This window comes from Schistocerca serialis, chromosome 11, assembly GCF_023864345.2.
Source record: "Schistocerca serialis cubense isolate TAMUIC-IGC-003099 chromosome 11, iqSchSeri2.2, whole genome shotgun sequence".
Classification (NCBI taxonomy): Eukaryota; Metazoa; Arthropoda; class Insecta; order Orthoptera; family Acrididae; genus Schistocerca; species Schistocerca serialis.
Genome location: NC_064648.1, coordinates 51061386 through 51073815, shown reverse-complemented (window position 1 = coordinate 51073815; position 12430 = coordinate 51061386). Strand labels below are relative to the sequence as shown.

The following is a 12430-nucleotide window of genomic DNA, read 5'->3' as shown; positions in this document are numbered from 1 at the left end:
TTCTCCTCTTGTCAACCTGTGCTCAATCAATGACTTGCTTCCAGAACAAGTCACCCTAGCAGTAACACAGCACAACTGGTGCTAGGCTGGGTAAATACTAAAATTGCACATTACAAGCTAGCCATCTGCTACAATCAGGGACTAAATGATTGAGTGTAAAGGTTGGGGACAGAGTGCAAGTTTGAAACCCTAATATTGCTCAAAAATGGGAGTTGGGGCACTAGCAAGATAGCTCCTCAGTTCTTGGGACCCTGTGAGATTGTCAGGGTGGTGAGCCTGGTAAACCTTCTGGTTCTGAATTTACACAAAAGTAAAGCTTCATGCATGCACATTACACAGTCGAAGGAGAGTCAGATGTAAAGGGCTCCTGAATGGTAGGGAAGGGGGAATTTGGTTTGGTGGGGAAGGTTGAGCCATGGTGCACTCCCTCTTTGAATTCCAGCCCCATGTGTCAGGCAGATGTCACTTCTCACAGCTCTGAGCTCATGGTGCCAGTGGGCATTGTGGAGCCAAACTGGGTGTACAGGAACAGCAGTGGATCTCACAGACAGTTGGTGTCTTAAAGGTGTACTGGAGGGTGAACCATGCAGGGGTCATGGGCAGCATGTGCTTTTTGGCTGAACTTCATGTGCCACTTTAATTATCACCATCACTAAAAAAAAATCTTCTTTCAATAATGGTAACTGCCATAGTCTGATCAGCCCCAATATTATCATCACTCATCTAAAAGCTGGTATGTTCACCTCTGGCACAGGTAACGGAAGGGAGACATTGTAGCATGGAAGCAATGAGGCCTTGGTACATCACTGGATGATGTTGGCACCATATCTGTACACTCAGGTCACCTCATTCCCATAAATTCTGAAAGGGGGAATGATCTCTGAAGTTATGTTAAATCACATCCCAAATGTGTTCGATCAGGTTCACAGCTCACGAGTTGGGTGGCCATCACATCAATTGGAACTCACCACTGTGTTCCTCAAACCATTCTATCACACTTGTGGCCTTGTGAAATGATGCATTATTTTGATGAAAAATGACACTGCCAGTGGGAAATATGATCGGCGTGAAGGGGTGGACCTAACATGAACCATGGACCTTGCCACTGGTAGGGAGGCTTGTGTGCCTCAGCAGTACAGAGAGCCATTCGGTAGGTGCAACCCCAATGGAGGGGTGTCTGTTGAGGGGCCAGACAAATGTGTGGTCCCTGAAGAGGAGCAGCAGTCTTTTCAGTAGTTGCAGGGGCAACAGTCAGGATGAATAACTGATCTGACCTTGTAACATTAACCAAAGAACCCTGCTGTGCTCACACTGCGGACAAATGAAAGCAAGGGGAAACTATGGCCATAATTTTTGCTTAGGGGATGCAGCTTTAATGTGTGGTTAAATGATGGCATCCTCTTGGGTAAAATATTCCAGAGGTAAAATAGTCCCCCATTCAGATCTCCGAGTGGGTGTAACTCAGGACCATGTCGTTATCAGGAGAAAGAAAACTGGCATTCTACGGATTGGAAAGTGAAACGTCAGATCCCTTAATTAGGAAGGTAGATTTAAAAATGGAAACAGATATGTTAAAGCTAGATATAGTGGGAATTAGTGAAGTTCGATGACATGGGGAACAAGACTTCTGGTCAGATGAATACAGAATTACAAATACAAAATCAAATAGGGATAATGGAGGAGTAGGATTAATAATGAATAAAAATAGGAGCACATATAAACTACTACAAACAGCATAGTGAACACATTGTTGTAGCCAAGATACACACAAAGCCCACACCTACCATAGTAGTACAAGTTTATATGCCAACTAGCTCCACCGATGAAGAGATTGAAAAAATGAATGATGAGATGAAAGAAATTATTTAGATAGTGAAGGGAGACGAAAGTTTAATAGTGGTGGGGGAGTGGAATTCAATATTAGGAAGAGGAAGAGAGGAGGAGGAGGAGGAGGAGGAGGAGGAAGAGAGGAGGAGGAGGAGGAGGAAGAGAGGAGGAGGAGGAGGAGGAGGAGGAGGAGGAAGAGAGGAGGAGGAGGAAGAGAGGAGGAGGAGGAGGAGGAGGAGGAGGAGGAAGAGAGGAGGAGGAGAGGAGGAGGAGGAGGAGGAGGAGGAGGAAGAGAGGAGGAGGAGGAAGAGAGGAGGAGGAGGAAGAGAGGAGGAGGAGGAAGAGAGGAGGAGGAGGAGGAGGAGGAGGAGGAGGAGGAGGAGGAGGAGGAGGAAGAGAGGAGGAGGAGGAGGAGGAGGAAGAGAGGAGGAGGAGGAGGAGGAAGAGGAGGAGGAGGAGGAGGAGGAAGAGGAAGAGAGGAGGAGGAGGAAGAGGAAGAGAGGAGGAGGAGGAGGAAGAGGAAGAGAGGAGGAGGAGGAGGAAGAGGAAGAGAGGAGGAGGAGGAGGAAGAGGAAGAGAGGAGGAGGAGCAAGAGGAAGAGAGGAGGAGGAGCAAGAGGAAGAGAGGAGGAGGAGCAAGAGGAAGAGAGGAGGAGGAGCAAGAGGAAGAGAGGAGGAGGAGCAAGAGGAAGAGAGGAGGAGGAGCAAGAGGAAGAGAGGAGGAGGAGCAAGAGGAAGAGAGGAGGAGGAGCAAGAGGAAGAGAGGAGGAGGAGCAAGAGGAAGAGAGGAGGAGGAGCAAGAGGAAGAGAGCAGGAGGAAGAGGAAGAGGAAGAGAGCAGGAGGAAGAGGAAGAGGAAGAGAGCAGGAGGAAGAGGAAGAGGAAGAGAGCAGGAGGAAGAGGAAGAGGAAGAGAGCAGGAGGAAGAGGAAGAGGAAGAGAGCAGGAGGAAGAGGAAGAGAGCAGGAGGAAGAGGAAGAGAGCAGGAGGAAGAGGAAGAGAGCAGGAGGAAGAGGAAGAGAGCAGGAGGAAGAGGAAGAGAGCAGGAGGAAGAGGAAGAGAGCAGGAGGAAGAGGAAGAGAGCAGGAGGAAGAGGAAGAGAGCAGGAGGAAGAGGAAGAGAGCAGGAGGAAGAGGAAGAGAGCAGGAGGAAGAGGAAGAGAGCAGGAGGAAGAGGAAGAGAGCAGGAGGAAGAGGAAGAGAGCAGGAGGAAGAGGAAGAGAGCAGGAGGAAGAGGAAGAGAGCAGGAGGAAGAGGAAGAGAGCAGGAGGAAGAGGAAGAGAGCAGGAGGAAGAGGAAGAGAGCAGGAGGAAGAGGAAGAGAGCAGGAGGAAGAGGAAGAGAGCAGGAGGAAGAGGAAGAGAGCAGGAGGAAGAGGAAGAGAGCAGGAGGAAGAGGAAGAGAGCAGGAGGAAGAGGAAGAGAGCAGGAGGAAGAGGAAGAGAGCAGGAGGAAGAGGAAGAGAGCAGGAGGAAGAGGAAGAGAGCAGGAGGAAGAGGAAGAGAGCAGGAGGAAGAGGAAGAGAGCAGGAGGAAGAGAGCAGGAGGAAGAGGAAGAGAGCAGGAGGAAGAGGAAGAGAGCAGGAGGAAGAGGAAGAGAGCAGGAGGAAGAGGAAGAGAGCAGGAGGAAGAGGAAGAGAGCAGGAGGAAGAGGAAGAGAGCAGGAGGAAGAGGAAGAGAGCAGGAGGAAGAGGAAGAGAGCAGGAGGAAGAGGAAGAGAGCAGGAGGAAGAGGAAGAGAGCAGGAGGAAGAGGAAGAGAGCAGGAGGAAGAGGAAGAGAGCAGGAGGAAGAGGAAGAGAGCAGGAGGAAGAGGAAGAGAGCAGGAGGAAGAGGAAGAGAGCAGGAGGAAGAGGAAGAGAGCAGGAGGAAGAGGAAGAGAGCAGGAGGAAGAGGAAGAGAGCAGGAGGAAGAGGAAGAGAGCAGGAGGAAGAGGAAGAGAGCAGGAGGAAGAGGAAGAGAGCAGGAGGAAGAGGAAGAGAGCAGGAGGAAGAGGAAGAGAGCAGGAGGAAGAGAAAGAGAGCAGGAAGAGAAAGAGAGCAGGAAGAGAAAGAGAGCAGGAAGAGAAAGAGAGCAGGAAGAGAAAGAGAGCAGGAAGAGGAAGAGAGCAGGAAGAGGAAGAGAGCAGGAAGAGGAAGAGAGCAGGAAGAGGAAGAGAGCAGGAAGAGGAAGAGAGCAGGAAGAGGAAGAGAGCAGGAAGAGGAAGAGAGCAGGAAGAGGAAGAGAGCAGGAAGAGGAAGAGAGCAGGAAGAGGAAGAGAGCAGGAAGAGGAAGAGAGCAGGAAGAGGAAGAGAGCAGGAAGAGGAAGAGAGAAGGAAGAGGAAGAGAGAAGGAAGAGGAAGAGAGAAGGAAGAGGAAGAGAGAAGGAAGAGGAAGAGAGAAGGAAGAGGAAGAGAGAAGGAAGAGGAAGAGAGAAGGAAGAGGAAGAGAGAAGGAAGAGGAAGAGATAAGGAAGAGGATTAGAGAAGGAAGAGGAAGAGAGAAGGAAGAGGAAGAGAGAAGGAAGAGGAAGAGAGAAGGAAGAGGAAGAGAGCAGGAAGAGGAAGAGAGAAGGAAGAGGAAGAGAGAAGGAAGAGGAAGAGAAGGAAAAGTCGTAAGTGAATATGGGTAAGGAATGAAAGAGGAAGCTGTCTGGTAGAATTTTGCACAGAGCATAACTTCATCACAAACTATGTGCTCAAAAGTATCCGTACACCCCCAAAAACATACTTTTTCATATTAGGTGCATTGTGCTACCACCTACTGCCAGGTACTGCAACTCAGCGACCTCAGTAGTCATTAGACATCATGAGAGCACAATCTGGCACTCCGTGGAACTCATCGACTTCGAACGTGGTCAGGCGATTGGGGGTCACTTGTGTCACACATCTGTATGTGAGATTTCCACACTCCTGAACATCCCTAGATCCACTGTTTCCGATGTGATAGTGAAGTAAAAACGCGAAGAGACACTTGCAGCACAGAAGCATACAGGCCAATCTCTTCTGTTGACTGACAGATACCGCTGACACTTGAAGATAGTCGTAATGTGTAATAGGCAGACATCTGTCCCGACCTGAAGGAACTGCAAAAAGGCAGGACATTCAAGAGATGGGATGTGGATAAACTGAAAGAATCAGAGGCTGTAGAGAGTTTCAGAGAGCATTAGGGAACCACTAACAAAAACTTGAGAAAGAGATACAGTAGATAAGTAAAGGGTAGCTTTGAGAGATGGAATAGTAAAGGCAGCAGAGGATCAAGTAGGTCAAAAGATGAGGTTAGTAGAAATCCTTGGGTAACAGAATAGATACTGAATTTTATAGATGAAAGGAGAAAATATAAAAATGCAGTAAATGAAGCAAGCAAAAAGGAATACAAATGTCTCAAAAATGAGATTGACAGGAAGTGCAAAATGGCTAAGCAGGGATGGTTATAGGACAAATTTAAGGATATAGAGGCATACATGACTAGGGGTTAGACATATACAGCCTACTTGAATACTGAAGAGACCTTTGGAGAAAAGAGAACCATCTGTAATAATATCAAGAGCTCTGATGGGAAACCAGTTCCAAGCAAAGAAGGGAAGGCAAAAAGATGAAAGGAGTTTATAGAAGGTCCATACAAGGGTGATGTACTTGCGGGCAATATTATGGAAATGGAAGATGACGTAGACAAGGATGAAATGGGAGATACGATACTACATGAAGAGTTTGACAGTGCTGAAAGACCTAAGTTGAAACAAGGCCCTGGGAGTAGACAACATCCACTGAAACTACCGACAGCCTTGACAAAACTCTGCCATCTGGTGAGCAAGATGTATGAGAAAGGCGAAATACCCTCAGACCTCATGAAGAATATAATAGTTGCAATCCCAAAGAAATCAAGTGTTGACAGGTGTGAAAATTACCAAACTATCCGTTAGTAAGTCACAGCTGTAGAATACTAACATGAATGCTTTACAGACGAATGGAAAAACTGTTAGAAGCTGACCTCAAGGAAGATTAGTTTGGATTCCGTAAAGATGTTGGAACACGTGAGGCAATACTGACCCTACGACTTATCTAGAAGATAGATTAAAGAAAGGCAAACCTACATTGGTAACATTTGTAGACTCAGAGAAAGCTTTTGACAATATTGACTGGAATACTCTCTGAAATTCTGAAGGTGGCATTTGCCAAATACAGGGAGTGAAAAGCTATTTACAATTTGTACAGAAACCAGATGGCAGTTATAGAAGTGAAGGACTGAAAGGGAAGCAGCGATTGGGAAGAGAGTGAGACAGAGTTAAACCTTTCCCCAGTGTTATTCAATCTGTATACTGAGCAACCAATAAAGGAAACAAAAAAAAAAAAATTCTGAGTAGGTATTAAAATCCAGGGAGAAGAAATAAAAACTTTGAGGTTTGCCAATGACACTGAAATTCTGTCAAACACAGCAAAGGAGCTGGAACAGCAACTGAGCGGAATGGACAGTGCCTTCAAAGGGGGATATAAAAGCAAAACAATGATAATGGAATGTAGTCTAATTAAATCAGGTGACGACGATAGTATTAGATTAGGAAATATGACACTTGAGGTAGCAGATGAGTTCTGCTATTTGGGGAGCAAAATAACTGATGATGATCGAAGTAGAGAGGATATACAACGTAGAGTGGCAATGGCAAGGAAAGCGTTTCTGAAGAAGAGAAATTTGTTAACATCGAGTATACATGTAAGTGTCAAGAAGTAGTTTCTGAAAGTATTTGTATGGAGTGTATCCACATATGGGAGTGAAAAATGGACAATAAATAGTTTAGACAAGAAGAGAACAGAAGCTTTCAAAACATGGTTCTAGAGAGGAATGCTGTAGATTCAATGGGTATATCATGTAACAAATGAGGAGATACTGAATAGAATTGGGGAGAAGAGCAATTTGTAGCACAACTTGACCAGAAGGAGGGGTCTGTTTGTAGGACACATTCTGAGGCATCAAGGGATCATCGATTTAGTATTGCAGGGAAGGGTTGACGGTAAAAACAAAGATGGAGACCAAGGCATGAATACTAAACAGATTCAGGAGGATGTGGGTTGCAGTAATTACTCTAAAATGATGAAGCTTGCACAGGATAGAGTAGCATAGAGAGCTGCATCAATCCAGTCTTGGGACTGAAGATAACAACAGAAGGGGTTGGATGTGCTTTGCAACCTGTTTACAATACTCCTTTTCTGACAGGGCCCTGCACGAGCTCCATTGAATCATGGGTGCCCACATGGATGTTTCCCAGAGTATAATGAAGGCCCCACCACTACAGCACTGAAGGAGCTGTTCCCTTGTGGGTGACAGAAATGCACCCTCCCAAAGACATGATGAAGGTATCAGGATTTGCCAGACATGCAGTGCTCTGTCATTGTGCAAACATCCAGTGCAAATTGTTACATGTGTATTTCAGTTGTAGTTGTCAATGTCATGGCATTAACACTGGCACATTGGTGGGTCATCAACTGCACACATTCATCATTCGGAGTGTTTGCAGCATTGTGCATTCAGACACACTTTTACTCTGTCCATGATTAATATCTGATGTTAGTTACGCCACAGTTTGCTGTCTGTCTTGTTTTACCTATGTGCCCAGCCTATAATGTCTACCATCTGTCATGAAGGGTACTTGCCCAACCCCATAGTGTCTGGACATGTCACCTTTGTTTCACGCTGTGTTGAAGGCAACTGCCACAGCACTCTTCAAACACCCAACAAGCTGTGTAGCTTCCAAAATGCTCATCCCAAGCCGTCAGGCCATCAAAATCTGCTCTAGGTCAGACTCGGATAGATTGTGTGCAGTCCCTATTTTACACCCTGTCAGCATGCTCACAGATACTCCATGCACTGCACATGTCTGACTAGAAGACAAGGTGGTGCTATTGCCTGGATGAGTTTATATTGATAGCAAATCCGTGGTCATGTTTTGGCTGATGTGTGTATGCTGGGCAATTCCAAGGGAACCATTCCACAACATTCAAGGCAATTGTCAAATGCATCAATTTATTGCAAGGGTGTACCAGAAAATAATGCCTCCAAAATTTTGATTCTGTTCTTAATATCACTTGTCATGCACATTACTCTGTTGATGTTACCATTTTGCTGATTCAATATGCAGCAGCCTCCTGCTGTAGGGTTTGAACTACAGTGTGTAACATGCGTGTGTGTTATTTAACCATGTCAGCACATGAGAAAACCCTCAGAAAACAGAGCAAAAATTCAAATAGTTCATCCACATGTGAAGCACCCTCTCCTTCAGCGGGACAATGCCAGACCATACACAACTTTTTTTGCACCTGGAACAGTCTGACGTCTTTGATTCATTATTATTGATCATCTTCCACAGTGAGCCAATTTGAGGCAATGAATTTTCAAATGTTTCCAAACTCTAAAGAACACCTTCAAGGACCTCACTTTGATAGTGATGAATTGGTATGAGCAGGGGTGAGGATGTGGGTCTGCCAACAAAGTCAAACATTCTACAGTGATGACACCAACAGCCTGGTGTCTCATTAGGAGAAAAGTGTCCAGTGCCATGGTGACTGTTTGAAATAAATATGTAAACACAAAGAATAAAGATGTAAAATGTCAAAGTCTGTTTTAATTAAAATGCTTCAAAAATTTTCAAATAAAAATTGTGTGCCATTACCTTCCAGCATGTGCTAATGCCCAAAATATACATCAATAAAAAATTAAGCTATAATTAACAGGCACAGAAGGTGGCTTTCAACTAATATAATATGAACATGGATCTGTTAAGGTCACAGGAAAGTTCAATCTATCAACTAACACAGAACATAGTGTATGTGAAGTTTTCTTGCAGGTAGAAGTTACATTACAGGCACCATTTGGATTTTTTGGTTAACATTAGGCTGTGCTACTGGTCAATTTGTTACCACATACTTTACTTGGCTTTCACATTTCTAGGCTTCGTCAGCTCACAGTCACATTGCCACCTTTCAACATAGGCCAGGCCTTGAGCTGCACTATGGATCAGTCTCTCACCACAACCAGTATTTCAAGGGGGGAGAGGGTCTAGCACCACATTTTAACCTTGCAGCCTCTGAATAGTTCTCAAGTTCAGGCCCAAGGTCAATGACTATTCAAGTTGCTTTTCATTCACATAACGTGTGTTATGCATACATATCATTCTGTGTGCCAAACCATTATTACATCAGCAGTCAAAGCCAAAGCCTGAACTATGTTGGGTCTAACCACTCTTACCGTATTTCATACAATTTAGTGTATTTACTTTCCTACCATTTCCTCACAGTGATAGTTTAGGATTATTGTTGTGATACAGCTTATCGAATGAATTGCAAGCTGATCACATAGTTTGTACAAACTATAATGAAGCACTTACATATATTCAAATGCAAATGCTGAATTAATGCTATCACAGTACTTCTGCAGTTGCACTCTAGATGGATGTTGTAACAGATTTTTTCAGCACAGACAGTACACAAGTAGTTTGTGTGATTGTGTAAGGACCTTCAATTCTGGTTGGCACAATAAAAATACTAGTGGCACCAAGTGAAATTGTTTGCCTGCTGATAGCTGAGTACCCTACAAATGGTTGCACTGCATTGGATTTTAAGTGACATGTATATGTAAGATAATTTTCCACCAGTAAGTGTAACATTCTGGCAGTTTCACAAACAATATGAGTAACAACATGCAGCAAACACAAAGTGGTTATGAACAAATCTATCAGTATTTAATGTGTAGCCCCATGGCTTCATAGATACTTTACTGCCAACATAAAAATTCATTCTGCACCTATGGGCTGTGTAACTGTTTAAGCTTCCATGTGATTTGTCTGAAATTTAACTTTACTGCTGACAGTTCCACTTACACTTTGTTCACATATTCAAAGTCAACACCTAATGTTAATAGTGCTACAGAATGTACTTCTCAGATTAGTGACCATGTGAATGTCACTTCAAAATTATTTACAAATAATTTATTTTATATCATCATCAATAAATAAATTACAACTCTCATGCCATACCACAATACACTGCAATAATGCATTAACTGCAGCCATACCATTTATAAATTTAATGGCACTGCTAACATTTACAATAGTCAGTTATTCTTAAGTTGCTCATTAAGGTTTTCATTTAAAAGAAGCATATCAGAGCAGAATATACCCACTTTATCAGCATAATTTGGTTGTGCATCAAAAAAAGTTTTCCATGTTTACTGAACATTAAACTCTTGCTCAATTCTATGTGAGGCTTAATACAAGGATTATCTCAATGCACTGTGCAAAACGCCATATTTAAGACAAAGTTCACTTTTTTTTTTAGTAAATTGAATTACTCATGTCTCCAGCTGTATGACATCAATTGTATGTATTCACACACCATACTGCTCACAGAAATTAATGAAACACTGTTAAGAAATACAAGTAAATAGCTTACCATGAAGCGTAACTCAGTTTGTACTTCATCTGTTCCCTCTTTTTTTATCCACATAGTTGGCTCCTGGTCCATGGCTTCAGTTCTACAGTCTGGAGAAAAAAAAAGCATTCAGATAAGAACAGCTGTAGGTCTACTCAGTTTCCATTGTTACCATGTGGTATAGCTATAATGGAGTATTTTCACTCGCCTACTGGGTACAGTAAGAGGGTGATTACACAGGAAACAGATTCAAAGTGGTTAAGGAAAGGAGTTTTCCTTGATATAAACTAATTCACATTTCTCAGGTCATGAACAATCATAAAATAATATGCACTGAAAACAGAATTTACAGTTGCTACCACTCCTTTCTAACACTGGCTTACAGACACTGTTCTATTGTGACAATTATGAAAGATTGTGTATTTTTTTGTGCATGCACTAACTTCAGCATTACAAACAATCAAAGCATTCAATAGATTGCAGTGAAATTACGGAATTAAACCAAATACTTCATTATACACTTTGCTCGTAGTGTTAATTTTAATCTGATAGGGAGGTGATGAAAATCCAGACATACAGACTTTTTTTTTTAATCAGTGAATATGCATTTTCCACATAGGTATTACCTCCAAACTTACTTTATCTGTATTCATTCACAAACGTATACTCTACAGTAAGCAAATCATTTTAGAATTTTTACCAGCTTTTCAAGAAAACCAGATACATGTAACGTAGATTGCACACTCCAATGTGGAAGTTCTCATTCTTGATTACCATCAAGATTGGACATTGTTTAGTTTTTTCTTACAAAACTGATTTACTGAAACGACTTCCTACTAACTGTAAGATGAATGATCTATTAATTTCTGATGACATGTAATGCTTTATGTTAGACGAATTACAGTTAATTTGTACCCTGTATTTCGCCAGTTCGTAAATAACGTTACAGTACTCTTATACAGAACTCCATTAAAACCCACACGCTACAACAAACTGTATTTACACATGATTTGACGAATACTAACGACACGAGTGATCAAAGCACAATGAAAACTAACAAAATGCAACAGAACTACAGCATTTCCTTTAATGCGAACATACTCGAACCATGAAATGATGTAACTGTGGGCACTTGAAAAATGCTTACGTCAGCCCTAAAATCTGGAGCCGCTAAATGTCTACATCACAGTAAATTAACATCACAATCATTATTACAGGTAAGTCAACATAACCGCACTAACATTGCGAATGGTTGAACTTCACTGTCCGCCTTTTCTCGTCAGATTATGGCGGAGATCACTGCATAGGCAAACTGCACCTGACAACACGTCACAATCTCAGCCGTTTCTTTTACGAAGATAAAGGTAGCGATTTTACCGGACACACCAAAAACAACAAGGACAAATAACTCAAGTATGTGGCTGTTATGAAGATAGCCTGAAAAAATTACAACATTCACACACCATCACCAAGTACACCATAGGTGATGTGATCACTATTAAATACAGAACAAAATTTCATTCTTATGTACCAATTAAAAAAATAATAATAAAAAGAACAGCAACCTCAAACATAGCTATCACAGCGTCATCACAACATATCGCGAACTATTACACTCATCAGACGCAACTGTTATTGTGATAGAATGAAGTGCCGTGTTAATTTACTTCCCGAAACAATTTTCTTCGCTTATTCTTGTTTACGGTATAGAAACGCTCATAAATTACCTTGAGAATGTCACACACATTTTTCCGCCAAAGCACGAGGTTGCAGCTGACTGCACAGCACGCAACACATTGAAACCAGCTAAACCAAAGATCTTGCAGTAAGACAAACCACTTTGCCGTGGACTATGAGATAAGCAGTATGGGAAAATTGTGAAGATAAAATGCAAAATTAAATTCCGTAGAATACCTACTCTACCCCTTTGGTAATTCCTTATCGCTATTTTAGTTCAACAAACAGGTAACTTAAAATAGCTGTTATTGAAGAAATGCGTTTGAAAATTTCTGGGAATCTTTAATTTTCACTGTACCCTTTTGGGAAGCACTGATCTGAACAGTTTTCCTTTGTTACAATCACGACGGGCATGTACAAGGTGCTTGACAATGAGATCTAGTTGATTTTTCTTGTTTGAGTTATGAGCCCTTAACTCTTCGTCAAAGTTTTCTTTAAATCGCATACCAAATAGAAGTTCTTTTATGACATTCCCA

General features: G+C 42.5%; 1 protein-coding gene across 6 annotated transcripts in view; it reads right to left on the bottom strand.

The window, feature by feature from the left end:
- Positions 1-12034, bottom strand: part of LOC126427086 (zinc finger protein 99-like) — a 146540-nt gene extending 134506 nt beyond the window's left edge. For 5 of the 6 annotated variants that reach the window (XM_050089269.1, XM_050089271.1, XM_050089263.1 and 2 more), the window contains exons 1-2: positions 11945-12034; positions 10239-10327 (exon numbers count right to left, since the gene is read on the bottom strand). In XM_050089269.1, coding sequence (XP_049945226.1) covers positions 10239-10310 — 72 coding nt within the window. In that variant the 5' untranslated portion in view covers positions 10311-10327; positions 11945-12034. The remainder of the gene's footprint in view (positions 1-10238; positions 10328-11944) is intronic. The other variant, XM_050089265.1, reaches the window with a different exon arrangement.
- Between the last annotated feature and the right edge of the window lie 396 nt (positions 12035-12430).